The following is a 21,659-nucleotide window of genomic DNA, read 5'->3' as shown; positions in this document are numbered from 1 at the left end:
AGCATCTCCTGCATATGAGCAGAACCCACCACAGTGTGCGGCTTGTCACCCGTTATGTGGCAGTGCAAACGGGTGGGACACAGCCAAAACCTTTCCTTCCCTGCACCATCTCACTCTTCCTCCCTTCTCTCTATTGTAAATCCCCACGGTGCAAAGCTGAGGAGGCTTCTGGTGGTGTTTGAGGGCTGCTGTGTTCTACACATGGTGCTAAGTTGTGAGATTGGGATCTCCTTGAACTTTTGGATATTTTCATGAAGAAATGGTAGAGGATAGCTTTCAAAGGCACTGATGTAACTCGGTGTGGCATTAATAAAGGCCAGAGAAATGTGAAATTTAGCTCTACAAACCCTTCAATAAGTTCTCAGCTTTCCTTTGCGCAGAGATGCACTGGTTTCAATTACTCTTATGTCAACACAGTCTGTTTATAGAAGGAGAACACTAATTTAGAAGTTAAAAGGAAGAGGCAAAATTAGCAACAACTTGTGGCAAACCTTCCAGGGAAATGAAACAAAAACAAACAAACAAAAGAAAAAAAGAACATGCACTTTATCTCAATTTTAAACTCTCTGAATTGCATTATGGATTGAAGGTGGTAGGAAGAGACACCTGTTCAAACCACATTAAATTTAGATAGAAGAGATCAATAGCAGAGACCACGCTGGGTAAAATGCATTTAGGAAGACAAAGCTTTCTTGTGGTCCCAGAGACTCAATTCCAGCCTTGTGTGGGTGGACTATGGGAGGAGATGCTAGTGAGATGGGCAGCCTGTCCATGGGTTCATAGCTGCAGAAAATAGTGCCTGTAGAGTGAAGGCAGTGAAATGGCACAAACCCAACAAGAGCTTGCCAAAGCTGAAGTTGATCTCAGCTCTGGGCTTAGGATATTTGTGTGGTGACTCACATAAAACTATAGTTTTAGAAAGATAGATAGTACCAGGGCAGACTTAGATGCCCCTGCAGCCCAGGGAAAGCCATGCCAGAGCACTGCCATCTCCCAGGATGTGAGGGCATGGGTTGGGAGAAAGAGCTTCTAGCAAAGCATCTTCTGTGAGATATCTGGGTGGCTGCCTGTCACCTCCATCACTGCTTACCATCTTCATTGGATGTTGGGGACTTGGAGATGATGAGCTGGGAATGAAGGCAGGGGTAAGGATATCTTTTGGATCCTGGCTAGAGGAGGAGTGTAGGAGCAGGAAGATGACTTTATAATTGCTTTTTTTATCACTCCTTCTGACTATATTGACTTTATACTTGACACAGCTTTGGCTGGCAAGTGAGGCCCAGATACATTCGGAATTAGATATGACTAGGCTCATTCTTACATGAGAATAAAATCATCGGTTGCTACAGAAACAGCTCCATATCAGTCTCGTGGGGCATCTTTGCATCTGGCTTTTTTTCCTTCTCTTTTGCTAATCTGTAGATAAGAGTCAAAGCAAGTGCAGCACATCCCACATCTATATAAAAGGTTGGAGGAACTCTGTGAAGTGTGAAAGAACATCTCATAGATAAGCTAAACTTAAATGAATGAGTTAATTTACACACCCCACTTTTTTTTTTTCCTAGTATTGCAACTCTCACTGAGTTAATTGAGGTGAAAATTAAATGGCATCAGTCAGCAAGTGTTTTAAAGACCACCAACATCAAGGAAGAGAAAGAAGGTACTCAGAAAGGGAGTTTCTAGGAAAAATATAGGAAGTGATATAAGGAGTAAGTTAGAATCTGTCAAGAAAATTGCATATGGCAATGGCATAATATTCCATGCTCACTTTTAGGCAAGTTGTTTAACATGATAAATTAAGGAATTAGTTAAAAATAAGTGCACATTATGGGTGAACAGGGACCATTCTGCACACTTTAGACCAGATCACCAGATAGGTTTTTCAACTAGTTTTCTAAAATGTAATGAATTCGTGATGCTTAATAGATTAATATTTATTGAGTGAATCAATGCTTAATTTATTAAAAAATTGCCTTCCTTGTATTTTAATATGATTTATTATTCATCAGTGCTTACTGCATTAATTAAAGACTGTGTTAATTTTATAGAAGTGAACACGATCTGCTGCACGTTTGTTGCAGAGCCCTGCACTATAGGGACTGTGCCTCTGGATAGTACCAATGATGGAAAAATGCACAAGATGGGAAGCCAGTAGGAATCGTCAATGGCCTCTTCATGCCTTTGGGCTTTCAAATAGCCAGCAAAGTGAAAATGAGGATGCTGCCCATTAAGGGTAGGACAGGATTGTAGCACTAGATATGCTGTGGTACAGGGATCTTTCTGTTTGCCTTTTATAAATTTTGGCTGTTGCTGTGGAAATCAATGTTTCTCATGGAATGCCTTTTTGTCAATGTAGGTGAAATGCAGAATTAGTGATAAGGGAAACTGTCACATCCCCTCATACCAGGAATGATAGTCATGTTTTATAGCACTCAGGTAGTAATTCTTGGGACAGAAGGTTGCCTGAAGATTGGGGTAGTCCCAAGCATCTCTGCAGAGGCTGGTGTTTGAGAAGTGGAAAATTGCTAAAGGCAAAACAAAAAAAAAAAAAAAAAAAAAAAAGCCAGACATCTTGAGATGCGTCTTTCAAGAAATCTGTCAAAACAGGGAGAGGGTGATCGTGCTGGAGGGGGGCAACATCTGCAATCTGCATCTTTCAGCACTGAAGGGAGAAGAGAATTATAAAGCCCCACAGCCATGATATTTCTGATGCCATTATTTTCTTAATCTTTGACACTTCGTGTAATGTCTTTCTCTTTAAATCCAAATTCTGTTGCTTTTATAGCTACTCATAAGTGTGCCAGTATATTAAAAAAAAAAAATCCAAAAATCTATACAGTTACTAGTCTGCTTGCATCCAGCTGAGCCCTGGAAACTGCAGAGAGCTAACCCCTGAGATGTGAGAGCAGGCTTGAATTTCCGGAAAGTGATTGGATCCATAATTAGTGTATTTTTACATGTTGAAATGCATGATTCTGAAATGCACTTTGCTGTTTCCTCCTCTCCAAGGCTTGGGTGAGCGCGCACAAGCTTCCCTTGCTGTGCTAAATTCAAGAAATCTCTTCAAGGTCTGTTGAAGGTCAGAGCAGAGAAATTTCTTCTCCCTGGGTGCCCTGGTCAGGCAGCCACCACTGAGCTCCGGCCCGGAGCGCTTGGGTGGAGCCAGTGCCAAGAACCTAGTGGCATTTCAAATCCCTCGCAGCAGTTAGGTGTTTGATGCAAAAGATCAGTGCTGCTCCACTTGAAGTCACAGAAATAACTTGTGCTTAAAGTTCAACTTGCACACAAAGATTTCCTGTGGACCTATAGTGGTTTTTTTGTTTGTTTGTTTTGTTTTTCAAGGCCAATTTGAATGCAACATCATATAAGAAGAAGAAAAAAAAAGGTTTTATATTTTGTTTAGTCTATTCTGTATGCTTTTATTTTCTTGCAGCATCAAGTTAAGCCACTTAGGTTTTTATTTAATGCTTATTCTAACTATGTCTAATAACCTTAAGTCAGGACTGGGGACCAGTTGGGGTACCTGAATGTCTCTCCATTCAAACACTCTACAGTTTGCAACCTTTTTTAATGTAGGATATTTATATTCCACCTTTTTTTCCCAGTAGAGAAGCTTTCACAGAGTATAGGTTTTGGATATATATTTTCTGCTCTAGCTGTTCATTAGATATACAGTATTTGGAGCATACAGCATTCCAGTTGTGCCAAGAAAAGTAAGCAAAGGTTCTAGCCCAGTGGGTGCTAAGCCCTGGCATTTCATAGCTTTGTACATATAACTCAGGATTAAGGCATGGGATCTATATAAAATTCAACTCATTAGGAGACATTTCTTCTTACGGCTCCCACTGGGGAGGTGGGCCCTTGATTTGCGTTACTGCTTACTTTGCTTTGTTGCTCCCTGAGAAAAAGAGTCTGGGGTGAGCAGATCCCAGGAGAGCAGGGACAGCATTTCTGAATGGCTATTGTGGAGGCACACAAGGCAGTGGGGCAGGGTCTTCTGCTCCCTTTTACCATTAGCCTGGCATGCATAGCTTAGGCTGGCCTTATATTTTATAATAAAGCAAATGTCAAGCATGCTGCTAAAGTCATACTCAAAATGTCTTGCCAGAGCTAAGCAAACAAGGAGTAACTATAAAAGCAGATAGGAATGAGGTTTCTCTCTAAGATGGTTTGCATTGCACAAGAGTTAAGGTCCTGAAGGCCAGGAAGGTTTCAGAAAATATTTTTTCAGCCTGACACTCTACTCAGTTGCCCAGCAGGCCACATTCGGTGTTGGGCATGTAACTCAAGTATATTCAGTGGATGATCGGCTGTGTCCACATGGTTGAGCCAGTGAAGCTTTACTTATAGAGAAATTATGAGTTTAGAAAGGAGTTTCATCAGTCGTAATTTCCAGGGAAGAATGTTCACTGTAGGGAATACCAAGTCAGTGTTTCCTCCTCAAGGACTTGCAACTGTCACCCAGGGAATACAGTGAATGTAATGATGAGAATTAGATTAGAAAAAGATCAATAGGGCTGACAATAAATGGAAGTAACACAGACATTATTGAGAAGATTAGGAGAGAGAAATTAAACTGGACAGTATAATCTGAAATGCCAGCTAGACACACTAATGTTGGTCAAAGTTAGGGAGAAGACAGTAAGTTTAAAAAGCGAGGAAGAACAGGCAATAACAGCCTGTCTGTGAGATGGGGACTAGCCCTGCCCTGCCCTGCTCTCCTGTGATGGAGAGCACCCTCAGAAAGGTTGAAAGGATGATAACTGTCCATGAGCGCATGCATTTTGGTGGAAGGCCACAGACAGGTAATGGTGGGGGAAGTCTCTCTAGACTAGAAACATGGAGGAGGTAACAGCCTTTCCTACATGTTAAAGGGGAAGATGAACCTCAGATGCCCCTTGCCACCACCAAAGCATTGGTGGGATAGCTTGTTCCAGGAAAAAAAAAAAAAAATGTTAGTAGAGGTTGGCTTACCTGTGAAAGTTTGCAGCCCTTCCAGAAACCACTATTCTGTTTAAACTTGATATTTGCCATCAAAAATCCCTGTATTTTGTGATCTGTACAAATATTCAGTGTTGATCAAGTCTGGAAAGCTTTGGGGTGAGGGATATCTGGTGGCAATGAGCTCCATGGGCTAACTGTGCTCGGCATGAAAAGAAGCTTTCCTTTTATCAGTCTTGAGTTTGTCTAGATACCGTTACAAGTCTTTGAAAGGTTTACCCCAAGGCAATGTAATTGTGTTTGATCACATACAGCCTATGAGTCAGTGATTGATATGAATAAAGAACTTAGGGTTTCTTGTCTTGGTTCCTTGTCTCCTTCCCTGTGGAATCATAAACCACTTTTATAAATATATCGGTCCATCTGTGCTTCTAGCTATCCATTTCAAGTATATGCTCCAAAAAAAGAAATAGTAACACTTTATAAGTGCAAATAAAAACACATTAAAAGGACTGAGCTAGTATTTTTTTTTCTTCCTCATAAAGTACATGTGGATCCCATCCAAAAGAGTTACTGTGAGCCATGTAACTTGTAATTAATTCTGCTATAAATGTCAGAACACTTACTTTGCAGGTCTAAGATGACCAACTAAAATTAGTCCCCTTTTAACAATACCTTTTATAATTTGTTTTTCAGCAGAGACGGCAGCTTGACCTCCTGACAATAACCAGCCCTGGTAAGTGAGCTCTGCCGCATGGCTCTCTTCTCTTTTCTTAAAGAGGTGGTTGTCTAAATGTGGTGGTTTTTTTCCCCGTCTCTGACATGCAAAATGAAAAACACTGTTCCCCAGAAAATCTTTCACATAATAACAAGTGACAGCTATATTGTGCTTGGCAAAGCCCCGGGCAGTTATCCGTTCACAGAGCTGCCTCTTCAGACCTTTACTCTATGAATTTGAGTGCTGATATTTCTTTAAGCCTCCTGGGGTTACAGTTAGAGGTATGTCTGCAGGGCAGATGCCCTCAAATTCACAATGTGTTCTCCAGTATCACAGAAATGTAAGTTTGATTTTCCTTGGTGGCAAATGTGAGCAGTTTGGGGAGCAAGGGGATGCTGGCCCTCTGTGCATGGTGGTGGGAGACAGGAGGTCCAGGCTTGGCTCTGAAGAATGCCAAAGTGGGTCAGAAAATATTTAAGTAAAATTAAAATGCATTAAACTGCCTTCTCCATAATGGCTTTCCATATTAGCCTATTGAGGTGATAAACCAAAATGTGTTATACTACAAAAGTGTCGGGCACCTTGGCATAGTGAGTTTGAAGACCTCACTGATTAAAATGCTGGTTGTTTGAGAAGTGCTTCTATTTGATCTCTGCTTTTAAGGCTGTGTGGCTATTAATTTATTGTTATTTTTCTGTCTCAGTTTCTTACCGTAAGCGGTTTCTTCTCAGTTTCTTCTGTAAGCAAACTTACAGAAGTTTGCAGCCCACCAGCTCCAGATGTATGCTGTGCCTGAATGGTGCTATCTTTTGGTTACCTTTTCAGTTTTTCAGCTGTATGTGCATATTAAGCCCTCAGTTTGGCTTTAACTGGGACTAATGAGTTCTGGCTTTAACTGGGAATAATGTGTTAGTGAAATGAACAGGTGTTATGGGAAGTGAACAAAATGTGTCACATTTGCTTGGATAACAATTTTGCATCAATAATTTTTCTGACACTCTAAATGTAGATATCATCTGTGACATGGTTTCTCCTTCACTAACCTTGTTAAAATAATAAGAATTAAAATAAGGAGGAGGAACACTTTGTTGGGACAGATGTTTGAGGCTATTGGCAATTGCATCACATTTTTGCATGTTCACTTTTCATGCAGTTTGCAATTATGTTAATGTATGCTCAGGGCACTTGCTGATAAAAGCAACAATACAGTGTGATAAAGCCATTGTCACTATTCTGACTGTAACTTCAAGGACAAACATGGCACATTTTTTTTTACATTTTTCATATCTTCAAAATTCCCTATTTCTAGAGGAAAAAGAAAAGGAGAAAAAAAAATCTCTGAAGGTCTTAATCATAGCAGAGACTCAGATCTTGGATAAGGGTACCAAAGATCACCTTTTCTTTCTATTTCTTTCCTTTTTTTTCTTTTCTTTTTTTTTTTTTTTAAGAGAAAAGGAAGGTTGGGAAACAGAATAACCTAATATGAGAAATGTCTGCAAAAGGAATTTATGATACCTTTCTTGTAATTTTGGATACAGTATTCACTGGAACAATGAAAGGCTGACTAAGCTGAGTTTATGCATAGGTGTGATTGCAGTAAATAGCTATGCTTCAGATCTTTCATTTTAATACAGCAACCTACTAAATCAACACAGCAATTAGTTGGAACGACCAAATAACTAAATTTGAAAGCAGCTTCCAGTGACTGCATTGGTAAATGTACTGCACTAAAAGTCGGGACAAAAGCTTTCCACAACATGCTTTTTTCTGGAATATAATTTTTACCCCTAGATATTTAGCCAGAAATATACAATAATTGGTTATTTAGGGAAAAAATGCAGTATTTGCACCACGGTTATTGAATTTAGCTGTTACAGCTTTGCTTTCAATAAGGGCATTTTTGAAAGGAGCTTGGTGTTCTATCAGGCCAAACTTACTTAAGAGCCTAAAGCTGAGATTTTTGGAAGAAGCTAACAGAGTTAAGCACTTAATTCTTAGCAGGATGAGAAAATATCAACCTGTGGATTAAATGGTCTATTTTGGGCCCTACAAATATCAGAAAAATAAAAATTATACAAAATAACAAAACAATGACAAAAAAAACCCTATAGCCTTAAGGCTTTTACTGACTTTGGAGATTGTAACTTTTTAATATTTCACTCTTTGAGCTTTAGGTGTAAGATCTGACATCAACAGTCTGTTTTTAAAAAGCTGTGCTGTCATTTATGATGCCTGAGATCAGCTATAATCACTGTAGTCCCTTGATTTAGTGATTCAAATTAGGGACTGGGCTGTCTATTTGCTGCTATTAATCCCTGGGACTTGGTCCTGTGCTCCACCTTGCCGCGGGCAGACAGCCTTCGTTTGCGGTGAAGGTCACCCAGCCTTATTTATGGGAAAGTCCTCCTTATTTATGGGAAAGTCCTCCGCATCTCCCAGGCAGCATCAGCCACTAAAGCCTTACTGCCTAATTGTCAGAACAGACAAAAGACTTCAAAACCAAGGGTCACCTTTGTGGTCCGCACGTCTCATGACGAGCATCACTTTAAGTGTGCAAAATTTCCTGAACCAATTTTTGTTTGTTTAGTCAAGAGTCACTTGGGGATCCCTTGTGGGTGTTAAAATAGCTTTTCTCCACATGCCACTACAAACTTTCCAAAAATTGATCAGCCACTTAATGAGATTAATCACAAGGTAAAACAATACTGTTAATGTAGAGGAAGGAGTGTTGAGGTACAAGTGCTGAAAGAATCAAAAGAATATGTGGGGTCACCGAAACCTAACATTACCTCATGGCAGTTGCGCTGTTTCCCATGGCCGTGGTTGTTGAACAATTGCCCAGGACTTCACAGGTGGGTCAGAAGTGGTGCTTGTTCCTCCAGCCCCAAGCCCCCTCCCTGCCCACAGAGTGCTGGTGACCTGTCGCTGCCTCTTGCCTTGCTCCAGGTTGGTTCCAAGTCCTGAGCCATGCGTGCGAGGCACTGCAAAACCTGTTGGAACAACACGTCTGTGTGTTAAACTGAATAGGTAGGCATCACTAATCTCTATCCTGGACTGGGGGAATTCTGGAGAGGGAGGGAAAAAAAAAAAAAGGAAAGAAAAAGAAAAGGAAGAAATGAAGAGGGTGAGAGCTGTAGCTCCAGCTACATGTTCTGTATGCAATATGCACAGCTGACCTGTTCCAGCGCTCCTAAGAAAACAGCTCCGGAAAGCTCCACAACATGCCCCAAACCGGAGGAAGTCTTTGCTTTGCTGTGCTTCTCCAGAAACAGCCAGGCACAAATGATGCATAAGCTGGGAGCAAGCCAGACTCCCTCATGCTTGAATATATTCCTTTGAAGTAACTGACACCCATGTAAAATGTGGAGGGGAGTTCACAGCTCTGCCTTACTGCTGAGTAGCTGGAGGAATGTTAAGTTAAATTTATCAATGCTCTCGCCACACTCCTTTCTTCTTGCCCCTTGACATGCAAGTTACAATTAGGCTGTAACGCGCTGTACGGTTCAGGGTGCCAGGTTCAGAGCTGATGTGCGCAGTGGGGCGGGGGAAAGATGTTAAAAATTCATTAGTTGCTGGCAGGGACATGCAGGCAGGGAGTGGGACATAATGAGGTTTAAGTTTTGGTAATTTAAATTTTCTTTAAACTTAATCTTTTACCTCTGAAGTTGATCCAAAACATTTCCTCAACGCTTTGTCTAGTAGACTTTGGGTTTTAAGACCAAATCTTCAGGTGGTTTAATATGGCCTTGCTGCAGGCAGGAGCTGAGGGCCTGCCCCTAATTTCTATGTGATCATGTTCTATAACACTTTGCACATGCACATACAGTCACATTGCATTTTGCGGTAACCATTCCATGGTTGCAAATAAGATATCCCTGTTTCCATAGCTTTTCCATGGAGACAAAGCTTTTTGCATCTCCTGTGTTTACAATAGTAATATAGCTTTTCAATTTCTCTTCTCAGTAAGGTAAGTTCATCTCCCACGGAAGTATTTTTTAATTATTGATACCATAAATGGAAGCGTGTTGGAAACTATTGGCTTTGAAAATAGCTAACGTGATCTTATCCAAGAACCATCAGGAAAATTCTTTTGAAATTCTCTTTGATTCAGCCATCCTCAGGGCTTTATCCTTCTCCACCAGTCTCTCTACTGCCAATTTAAAATAACATTCTCTTGAAATCGGTGCAATGTCAGGAGAAATTCATCAGGACTGTAGGTGCATGTTTCCCAGATGTATATAAACCTACTACATTTGGCAGCAGTAAATTGATTGCATTTAGAAAACCTGTGGTAGTTGAATATTCCATAGTGCCCTGCTTGGCTCTAACATGGAATATAAAGTATTTTAAGTTTCTTTCAGCTCTGTTTCAGGAGAAATAAAGTAAGAGCTGGCTCCATAATTCCTTCCTCTTGATTTACTCAGATTTTCCTCTGACCACATTAGAGGTTTACACACACTGACGGAGTGAAATATTCCTGATCGCTATAGAGTGGCACGGAGATTCGATCAGAAATGTTAATGGCTGTGTATGTGCTTCCCCCTAATATTCAAGCTCTTCAACTTTTAAACAGGGAAAAAAAAAAGCTTGATTTTAAAAGTATTTATCAGACTGATCTATGTGGTGAAATATTCTCCCTCTTTTAATATCTTCAGTGCTGCATGCTCTAAAAATGTCTCCATTTCATTAATTTGTGATACACTGCTACACTGAATTCTTTTAAGGTGGCTTTAGTTTCTGCCATACATATTTTACTGATTTAAATTATAGATATAGGACTGTTGCCTAGTTAATTTCCTCTGGTTAGGAAAATATATTTCTGCTCTCCTGGTATTGCATAAAATGATATGTGGGATTTGCTCTATTTTTTAGCTGATTAAGTTTTGCATTTCTACATATTACTGCTTATGAGACCTCAAGTAAAACTAAGCAAAGGAAGGAGAAGAAGTTTTATAGTATATTTGAAAGTTTCATTTAACCATAAATTCCACCACTAAGCCCCCCTACAAGACTTTTCCATTACCTTCATGGATAGTCTGACTATCTACTTCTTTCTAATTGAAGCATGAAAATAATATGAACTCAAAGTCATGAAGCTAGAAGACAGGCATTAATAAAAATTATACAGAGTAATAAAATGTGACAGAATGTTGTTTGCTGCTAAAACTTAGGTGCTATTTTTGATAGTCCTTATTAATTAATACTACATTGATATTGGACTAAGTATGTGTCAAGGGATAGTGTCTGGTTTTTTACAGCTTAATGTAATTACTGCTCGTGTTTGTTAGTGAAACTTCATGTGTTATTTTATTGGAAAAGATGGTAGAAAAAAGAAATGATTTATCTGTCCAGCAATAACTGAGTCTTTCAATGCTCATTGATGGATGGGAGTGAAACTGTATCTTGCATCACCACATAAGCTGAGGTTAATTCTCCCATATGCCCACAGTAGTGTAAAATATCTTGGAGGGACCATGCTCCGCAAGGCAATAGACCCCAAATTGTTTGTAAAATCCCACAGTACAAGATCTTCGTTACCATAAAAATAAAATATATAAACTGAGGTTTCAGCTCAGAGTGAAATTAGTGTTGTCAGTCCTAGCTGAACCCTAGAATTACAGGAAGACGTTTGTTCCATACTTGGTGATCCTTCAGCAAGATGATACACTAACAGCAGAGAGAAAACATAGGGCCATTTTAGTGCCATTAGGTTGGTTCTGGCTGTCCTGAGCCTGATTAAGAAATTTGACTGTATCCAATTCCTCATCTTCACCTTCACAGTATTTGAACAGCTGTAAAAAATTCCATTTGCTCTGATAAGGAGAAGTAACGTTGTTGCTTGTAATTACTTACTTGTGCAGATCATTCCTAATTCTTACTTATATCTCTCCATTTGCTTGGAAGAAAAAAAAAGAAATAATGTAGAGATGCTGCTTATTCACCAAACAGTGTTGCTTTTCCTTGTCTTTTCCCTGTGCAGACAGTCCTCACTCACAACCTGTCCCAAGAGAATAAAGTCCACTCTCACCTGTCTGCCCGTCTCCCCTGATTTATTCCCATCTGTCTCCCAAAACACCACATATATCCATCTCAAATGTCACAGTTTTTAATTCTGTTGGAATGACACTTTTTTTTTTTAGTCCAATCATGAAACCAGAGTTTTTTTTCCATTTAGTTACGAAATATTTACTTTTAGTAAGACTGTTTTATCCCCACCTTTGCATTTTTTAAAAATGACCTTTTTTTGGATACATGTAGAATAAGTGATATTTGCAAAGTCAAAATAAGACTGCAGAGAGGATATTCTAAAGGCTAATCCATTACTTTTGAAGAAAAATATCAAGCTTTTCCACAATACCTTATTATTATTCTGGGTCACCATGATGTTTCCATGCACCTTGGCATGTCCCTTTAATTGGATCCGTACATAGGAAGGTCCGGCATGGCTGCATTGAAAGCTGACATTTCTAACTAACTGACCTTTTCAGGCCCAGTGATACTCCTATAATGATTATCCTCTAGCATTGTTTGGACACAATACCACATACTTCACAGCACATAAAGAATATGTGCTTTGAGAACTATTCAAAATGCCCAATCTCAAGTTAGCAAAATGAGAAAATTGGGTGCAAACATTCATCAGAGTGTTATTGTGCAGGTATCGATTTGAATGCCCTTTCATTTCTCTGGGAAAAAGTGTTGTATTATAGAGCTCTAAATTAACTTCTGTTCTGTTTTTTTTTCCTTTTTTTTTTTTTCCTTTTTTTTTTTCCCCAGTAAGTATAAAAAGGTCAAATTCATTCATAAGGCTGAATAGATTTGCAGGATATAAGCAATAAGATAGCAATCAACCTTCAAATAACCTTTAAAAAGACAGTATCTTTTCTTATGACCAGTAATTGATCTGCTCATTAAGTCCCTGCATAATCTTTGGGGCTCACCTGGGCAAAAACGTGCAAGCCCTGTGACAAAAGGATGTCAGCTAGAACAAAACAGGAATAAATCCTCATGTGGAAATATAAATATTTTACAGATTTTTTGGGGGAAGGTGGAGTTGATGAGAGGCTTGACATTGTGATGGGAATTCCTCAACTTGACTGTCATAAGGCTGAGTGAAAAAGACATAGAAAAGACCTCAAAACGTGAGATCGGTATTAGTAAGGGCAATGACGCTACGTGTTCATACATGCTGGAAACCTGAGCATATCTTCCATTGCCCTTCTGAACGTGGTGGGTTATGTGGGGTGGCGGTGGCTGGTACCTAGAGGGGCTGTCCCCACGGAGCCTGCAGCACATCGGGGCTGACTTGTCACCCTCTACTGTCATCCCACTTCTCAGCAAAGCCAGACTGCCAAGTAACGGCTCGCTTTGCACCACGAGTAATTTTTGGATGTGTTGTGTGTGTAGGGGTGGTTGATCCTCCCTGCCTACACAGCAATAAGACCCATGTGTAGCTGGCACTGCTGCCTCCCCGAGGGCAGCCTGCTGCAGCCTTCACAGGACCTGGGCCATGCAGCTTGCTGCCCCTCCTGTGGAAGCCGGGCACGTGCAGGATGCTGGGGACTTGCTCAGGGAAGCAATATCTAGCCGGAAACTTGCCGAAAGTACTGGGATTGTTATTTAAGATACCAATCGGGAGATTAGTGTTCTGTCCATGTCCATATTTCATTTCTGCATGTAAATCCATGTTATGTTTTCAGTATTATTTTTATGAATCGCGCATACACTGAGGACTATCTGTGCATAATTGATTACAAGGAGTTGTCTTGGCGTTTATCTTTGATCAGAATTTTCAGAAGCAGCAAGCATCCCAGGTGACGAGGCTTTTTATGCTGTAAATGTTTGCACATAATCTTTCTGTTGTACTTCACAATGTGCAGAACGAGCTTACTTAGAGTGAAAATGAGCAATTTTGTGCACAGGTGTATTGTTCTTCTACTTTTTGGGTAAGCTTGAGGAAAATTTAGGATAATCTGCCACCACCACCCTTTTAAAACAAACAAACAAACAAACAAACAAACAAAAACCACTCCCAGAAACCTTTCTTAGTATTAGGTGTTTTTAGAGAGCATGGAAAGCTTCCTTCCTTTTTAATGAAATTTTAATTAGCAAGGACATCTGTATGGAAACAGTCTCTTCACTTAGGAATTTTTATGTCTGTTTAATTATCTGCTGAGTGACCTGAACAAGACTTAGTGAAAAATCAGTGTATTCTGAATACCTAGAAGCCAGCAGGGTATTATATTGACATTACAAAATGGAGTGCAGCGCAGAAATGCCTGAGCCAGCAGGCACCTGCCCAGCAGCGCTGCGCAGCTCGCAGCAGGCTCACCAGCATGGGCCCAGGTGCCAGCAAAGCCCCGTTAGCTGGGTGCTGTGCCTGCGATAAATAAGCCCTGGCTCTCGCTGGATTTTGCTGGCTTTAGTGTGCTGTCATTCCAGTGCTGCTGGATTGCACCTGGACCTGAACCTTTACTTCTGAGGTGTTTTTTTTTTTTAAAAAAAAAAAAAAACTAGCCGGGCTCATATATCTAGCTGTGGTCCGTTTCTATTTTGGTAGCACCCATGTGTCCCAATCCACAAGGATGTCATTGTGCTGGATGAGCACAGTGTGACACCAAGCTGCCCCTGAATAGCTGGTAACTAAAATAGACAAAGCAAGGGGCAATGGGCAGGAAACATGGACAGAGAATGTCAAAAATAAAGGATGATTTTAATAGAACTGCCTTTTATTTTTGAGAAGCTGCCCGTTGCTGTCTTTCCTTTCTTCTAGACTGCTATGCCTCTTTGCTACCCCTGTCCTTTAATTTCTGGTGTAACAGAATGGCAAAACAGTGGTGCTGATACAGCTAAATGGATGGGGCTGAGGAAAAGGGGCGCTGGAACTGCACAAAGAACCCTTTCCTAGCTCATTTGTTTCCAAGATTTGCCAGTGGGCTCATTTTTTGGTATGCAGAACGCTTTCTGTTAAAGCAGTCAGCCAAGGTCACTGGGAAACCCACAAGAAAGGATAACCTAGAGCCTTTATTATTATTTTGAGCTTGTATCTTGAAGGCACAAAGGAGTTTTTAGGAGAGATTTGAATAGGGAAGGTGCGATGGTTTTGCAAATTCAGACTGAATGTGCAGGATAACCCGTGGTGGAAAAGTGTCTTGTTCATCACCCAGCTCTGCACAGTATTATAGGGAGTTACCTGAGATGCTGCTAAACGAGATAATGTGGGTACTGTGAGGCAGTAGTATCACTGCAGTGTCCTTAAAAAGCAGGTTAAAGGAAGGTGAAATACTCACTTAACACCACGGTCTGCTTCTGACGTGGCAGGTGCTGTGCTGTCTGTGCAGGGCGCTGCGACTGCCGGGACAGAGAGCACTGGCAGAGGAGCAAGGGATGCAGGCAGAAAGGGATAAGGTCTGCAGCGGGGCCTGGGGAGGGCAGCGTAAACCACGAAGTTCACATTTGCTGGGCCATACAAATGAAAATGAATATAAGTGTGTTTGATCTATCTAGAAGACAGCAGGGGATTATATTAAACTTGATGTTTTTATTACATTACTCGCCCTGTTACTCAGCTGCAGCCATTGTCCTTATCCTCTGGGGACTACTGGAAGGAAGAATCATCTGTAATGACCCTGATTTTCCTGCCCATCTTTAGGACAGCCTCAGAGTGATGCTAAATTTTGCTGTGCTGCCATCCCCTGCGCTCAGCCTGCCTGGTGGCTGCTCCTGCCAGGGGCTGGGAGGGTTCAGGGCCTGGGGTTTGATGCCAGATGAATCCTCATCTGGTCACTCAGAGCAAGTCTGCTCTGGGATCTGATCCAGAGCACTCAAGTGGCATCTTACGTGGGCCAAACCCCCTAATCATTGCCTATGATCTGACAAAGCTGACATCATGAACAAATTCCCGTGCTGCGTTAGTGTGATCCTTAACTCACCCCCCTCGCTTCGTCATCCTGCATTTTGTTATTCTAGCACAAAAATAGCTTTTTGTAGTGTAGGAAAATGTTCTGGAGTGGCCTGAGTGACCAAGGGCAGCTGCTCTGGGCTGGAGCACTGGTAGCAGCAAAGCAAAGCAAGATGTTCCCATCACCTCTGCCGTGGCGTGGGCTCTCACAGCGGCTGCACAGGCACTTGTGGCACCTGGACAAATGCCTCCCAAAGCAGGAGCCATGGTGCTGCGTGTCTGTGCCGAGCACAAATAGAGATGCTATATAATAGTGCTGCTGCTAATAAATATAAACCGTATAGATGTCAGGTTGCCCTGAGAATGTATTCTCCCCACAAACCAGGCGTCTCTACAGCGGTGTTCAGGAATTAACTGCAGGAGTATTACTCTCTTAAGGCTTTGTGTTATAGTTCTGTTTTCTTCACCTTTAACCCGACAATGGATTATGACCATACTTTCTCTTATAACTAAATGCTCTTCTGTCCTTTGACAAAACAGATTTGTGTCTTTTCATAGCTTTCTGTAGAGGGCTAATAATACATGGGAAAGCTTTACTGCCCACAGGAGACTTTGCCTGGCCGTAATAATAAGAAACACTGTTGAAAAGTCATGATCAATGTTAATTCAGTTATTTTTCATTTTCTTTTTTTTATAATGAAATCTTCTACTTTGTGCATTTTATCCAGTGCTGCCCCATGAATTGCTCGTTGGAGAGAGGGGTCATTGGTTATAAAAATGAATTCTTGTTTTTTGTCCTCATACAAAAATAACTGCAATATTTTGAAATGATGAATTCAAGGGAGAAAGAAAAGTGGAATCTTGGATGTACAAAAGATGTAAATGTTGTTTTCTAGTTTTTATGTTTCCCAGATGCCTCCTCTAATTGCATAGCTAACCCTGAGTTTATTAAGTTATTTTCCAGAGTCAAACTCATTTGTAAACATGTCAGAATAAAACCTAAATATAAAAAAAAAAAATAAAAAAATCTTTGGATTAGAATTCTGGAGTGATAAACAAACTAATTTAGAATGTATTTGCATGTAATTTACATGTGCCAAAATGGTATTGCATGTGGTTTGTAAACACAGGTCTTGAATCTATTTAACATTACAGAATAGCACAGAAAAAAAATAATTGTAGCTTTAAAAAAAAAAGTTAAAATAATAAAAAGATGTCTTAAAATGGCCCATGTTTGAATGTGACTCAATGTGCAGAAACTGGTGAGGAGAGATAAGCACACACAGAAAGCTGTAAATTCTAGCAGCAACATCTATAGTAGTTAGAATACTATGTTTTATAGCAATCCCTTACCTCCCCCCCTGGACATTACTATGGCATCCAGTATATTTATTATTCACTTTCTGCAAGAGAGGTTTTGCTAGCACAGCCTTAAAAATAAGGTCTGTTTCCTCTTTTAATGTTCAGACTTGTTCATGGTTAATGCCATCAACTTCATTTGAAGCATCTTGTCCACTTTGGCCTGCACCCTTTGGCACAAGATAACAATTTATAATTATCCTGTTTATTACAATGCCTCCACTTTGCTAGGAACAGTTTCTGTCTGGAGAAGACCTGCCAGTCATTTCTGCTTGCAAATCTTCCCACCTGAAAAGAGGAGACAGAGTTAGAGGGGGAGAAGGTTGTGCAAGGCAGTGAGGAGTGCTGGTGGTGGGACTAGCAGTGAGCTGGGTGGAGGGGACATTGAGGGAAGGAGAGGCTTGGCGCAATGACCACAAGGAGCTGGCAAGGTCTGGTCAGGAGTGCTGCAGGTGCTCAGGCAAGAAGTTTCATGCACTGGTTATTTCTGCTGCCAGAAGGAGGCCACAACTGAATTCTCCACATTTTTTTCTGCTGAAAATACAGCTTGTCAAGAGGCAGGAGGGAAGGTACCATCCATGCCTGTTGCTTCAGAATGCAGGACAGAGAGAAACCTGGGGAGATCTGAGGTAGGAAGACAGACATCATGCAGGTAATAGAAAGCTTTTGCATATATCCCAAATGAAGCAAATCACTTAGATGAAGATCAGTGAAGCTGGAGCACAAGTATATCTTGTAAAACCTGCTGACTGAATTCACTGTGGGTTTTTTGTTTGTTTTTAATGTACTGTTCAACAAATGAATGGCTTCTTGACAAAAACTATGTACGTCACGGCTAACTTTATCAGCTGAGTTTTGAAGATGAAATGTGAGGCTGGCAATTAGTACCAGTGACCAGCTGTGAAAACAGGAGTTTTTCATTTATTTTAATTATATTTTTGTTAAAATATTTGCACATTTTATCTCTTATTTTTGGAACTTTTGCTATCATTTCAACAGCAAAGGAGATATTTCAGATTAATTTTTTTTTTTACGTGTAGTTATTTGCCAAGTTAAATGCAACGAGCGCCTGTTTATATGAAAGGTATCTATATGGACTTATCTATATGATCATTTGCAAAGCTGGATGTTGGATTGCATAGCTCATCAGTCTAGCTTCAAACCTTATCCAGTAAACAGTGGAATGACTTTGGAAATCTGTAGTGTGTTCCTGAAACTTTAAATGATTCCATTTTGTTGCCCTGTGCTGCTTCGTGGTTCGCTGATCAATGGCTGGAGAAGCTGGAGCGCTCTCCTGTTTTTAACCCATGTCTTTTTTTCGGAGATGATCAGTTCCAGAGAGAAATGCTGTGTCCATGCTGATATTACCTCCAACAAATTCCCTGGCTAGAGGAAAGGCACCTAGTCCGGTTCAGATGCAAGTGCAAATGCCATAGAATTGAATTACAGTTGCATTTGTATTACTGCCAATGATACGGCCTAATTTCTTTTATTGTAACTCAGGCTGTCCTGTGCTGTTGTGACATTGCTAAGGAACATGGAGAAGGCTGACACAAATGAACTTTTGTTCTCTCCAGAACTTGGGCAGGCAGCTCAGGCAGACAGGCCACTTATGATCCAAAGCTAGAACCCTTGCATTTTCCTGATTTCATTAAAATGTGGCTGGCGGGAGTGACGGTCATCTGTGACGGACTTAGCTTGGATAAGGAAATCAGAAAGAAAGTCACTTCTCCCAAGATTATATTCCATTATACAGAAGTTAAGAACTCTAAGATGAATGTATGCCCTGTCCCAGATTTCTATGGAGTAGTTTTAATCTAGCTTTTACCACTCAGGAGTGATATCTGAGATTCATTGCAAATGTCTGCTCAGAGCAGAGTAGCAGTCAAAACTGCAAATAGAATATTTGTGAATAGTAGGAAAACTGAAGAACAAATCAGACGTAACAATGCATTACTCTCAAAATAGGCAGTAGAGTTAGCAAAAATACAGCGAAAGGCAACAAGCATGATCAGTAAAATGGCTTCCATCTGGAAAGAAATCGAGTAGAAGTACGGTCCGTCCGTCCGTCTGTCCTTCCTTCCTTCCTTCCTTTCTCTAGGATCTGTCACTACTGTAAGTGGAGCTTAAACTCACTTTCTTAAGTTGCTGTGTTTGTTTTTTTTTTTTTTTTTTTCCATAATTAAAAAGTGCTGCAACCAGTACCACATAACTCTATTTTGAATGACACGGTGTTGGATAAATACAGCAGTAAATACAAGTTACTACCAGCCTAGAAGTTGGTGGTTGCTTCATGAGCAGAGATCATAACAAGTTTATATTCATTAAGGGTGATGAGAAGACAACTGCTACCTGTAATCTCATTTGTTTGAGAAGGACTAAATTTCTGCAGCTGTAGAAAATATTTAAATCGAAAATGTGCAACAGCAGTAGGAGGTAAAATTTAAATATATATCCTTAATAGGAACAGGGGGTGTAAATAACTATCAAGTGTAAATAGAAGGAGGTAATTTAAAAAAAAAAAAAGTAAAAGAAATGAAGGAAAAATCCATGTAAGTGAAGCTAAAAGTTATAGTTTTAGTATATTTGCTAGGATTGATTTTATTCAAAACATAATACAATTCTACAGGTTTTAATTCTTACTGATGGAAAAAGGCAGATGTGTACCATGGGAGTTTCTTTTGGTTTCCGTCACCTTGGGATGAAATTCTTTTAAGTACACTAATAACCAAAAAGGATGTTATTTTAATCTCTGTTACAGATAAACACTCTTAAATCAGCAGGCTGAGACATTTGTTGTACAGGAGTCCTAAAGGAGCTGGGATCACATCGGATGTGACGCCACGAGTAATTAGTACATCTTGGAACATGGGGAGATACCATTTTATTGTGCAAATACTTGAAAATGCAAGTAGGGTGACTTAGGTTACCACGGACTGGTATTTTGACAACAGCCCCCAGGAAATTAATGGAAAGACTGATGGAGCTTTAGTTAGTCAAAGTTAAACACGAATGAAAGGCAGTCAGCATTTTATGAGAGAGAGGATTTGTCAAACAATTCATCTCAGCCTTTGAGTATACTATAAATTTAGTTGAGAAAGTTAGCTGCATAATCTTTTGAAGGTGTTTGATTTAGAACCTTACAACTTTTAAAAGATTATAGAACATATTAAATGGGTTAAAGATCAGTCACCTGCCACATCTCACAAATCACTCATCATGGGAGAATCTCACTTGAATAGGGCTCTTTTTAATGGGTTTCTTTTCATGGTAGTGGACCCAATGCTATTGCTAATGATGATTTGTTGGTGATTAAAACATCGCTGTTGAGTGGTAAAGAAAGATGTAGAGAAGCTAGTCATACAGTGCAACCTTGATCTCTTGATGGGCTTCATCACTTTGCACAATATGCATTTCAATATGATAATTTTGACAAAATACAGAGTTCTGCTACTTAAAGCTGGGAATGCACCCGAAGCCTGCTTATTGGAGCAGTATTGATTGAAAAGAATTTGGGATTCTGATTGACTTCATCTAGTAATTAAACTAGATGTAGCTTGGAAGGTTATATGCCAAAAACATTTTTTTTTCCCCCTGGATAGATACCCGAGGATTTAGAATGGATCAGATTATCAAAAATATATCTTAAACTCTGTGTACTATGTACTGTTCTGGTATCCAGGGCTGGCATTAAAGTCTTGGAGAGTGGAAAAAACTATTTTAAAATATAAGAGTTTAAACTCAGTTTGGCTCATCAAAATTGAGTCTGGGAGGTGATGTGATAGCATGTACTAGTACTCTCCTTACAGCACAGTTTTAGGGACTGCAGGTTTTTTAGTCTAACAGAGGGTAAAGCAAGGACTGAAGGCTGGATGGCAGAAATGAAAAGTCAGCACTGGAATTAACTGTGAAAGGAAGTGGGGGTTTCTTCATGCCCTCTTGATTTAAGGATGTCAAAACTGGCCTGTTTTAAAGACGTGCTTTAAGCCAGTCCAAATTATTGGAATCAACATGGGGTAAATGAATGGCACTGTGGTCAACTGCTACCTACAGGTTAGTCAGGTGCATCATTCTTGACTTAAAAATTCCTGCAAGTGAGTGAAAATGTAGTGTTGTGGGTTTTTTTGTGTGTGTGTGTTTTTGTTTTTTTGTCTTTTTTTCTTCCCCCATGGGACATTTCATCCTGAATTCCTTCTCTTCCATTTCAACAAGTACTTCTAAATTGTGCAGGTGTGTTACAGAAGAGGTAGAAACCTCAGAATGGTTTCAAAAACCTGTACTTCTTTTTGATACAGTTGCCTTGAACCACTGTGGTAATTCTTCATGATAACACTTTGTAAGTTACTGTAGTATTAAAGAATAGGGGTTACAAGAGTGAGGAAGAAACAAAACCCTACGTGAAATCCATGGACAACGTGAACAAAAAAAAACCCACCTTGTTCTGAATCAGCAGACATGTTCTTATACCCATTTATTTTGCAGCAAAACAGTTGGGCTGTAAATATCTGGGGAGTTGAAAAGATTGCTGGCACTGCTGTGATAAAGGAAGACAAGATTTTGTAGTGGCCTAATGAAACTGCTCACAAAAAGCTGAGCAGCTTGGAGAGGATGTAGATAAAAGTAGAGCTGCCTCATTATCTCCCCTCACACTGATCAAGTGGCCATTACACAGAATGGAAAAGTATCAGCTTATCCACTCCTTGCATATGTACATTGTAGTAGTTTGGCAAAATAAGTATG

At 40.1% G+C, this 21,659-nt stretch overlaps 1 protein-coding gene and 1 long non-coding RNA gene across 8 annotated transcripts in view; one reads left to right on the top strand and one right to left on the bottom strand.

Moving 5' to 3' along the window:
- The window catches only part of LOC136791394 (uncharacterized), a 32,713-nt gene extending 23,788 nt beyond the window's left edge, over positions 1-8,925 (bottom strand). For both annotated transcript variants that reach the window (XR_010833335.1, XR_010833336.1), the window contains exons 1-2: positions 8,836-8,925; positions 8,449-8,649 (exon numbers count right to left, since the gene is read on the bottom strand). This is a non-coding gene — a long non-coding RNA (uncharacterized lncRNA). The remainder of the gene's footprint in view (positions 1-8,448; positions 8,650-8,835) is intronic.
- The window catches only part of LOC106033024 (AGBL carboxypeptidase 4), a 924,726-nt gene that overhangs the window by 485,680 nt on the left and 417,387 nt on the right, over positions 1-21,659 (top strand). For 5 of the 6 annotated variants that reach the window (XM_048062129.2, XM_048062128.2, XM_048062126.2 and 2 more), the window contains one exon: positions 5,638-5,677. In XM_048062129.2, coding sequence (XP_047918086.1) covers positions 5,638-5,677 — 40 coding nt within the window. The remainder of the gene's footprint in view (positions 1-5,637; positions 5,678-21,659) is intronic. The other variant, XM_048062125.2, reaches the window with a different exon arrangement.

This window comes from Anser cygnoides, chromosome 8 (assembly GCF_040182565.1).
Source record: "Anser cygnoides isolate HZ-2024a breed goose chromosome 8, Taihu_goose_T2T_genome, whole genome shotgun sequence".
NCBI classification, from domain to species: domain Eukaryota; kingdom Metazoa; phylum Chordata; class Aves; order Anseriformes; family Anatidae; genus Anser; species Anser cygnoides.
This window is presented reverse-complemented; position numbering and strand designations above follow the sequence as displayed.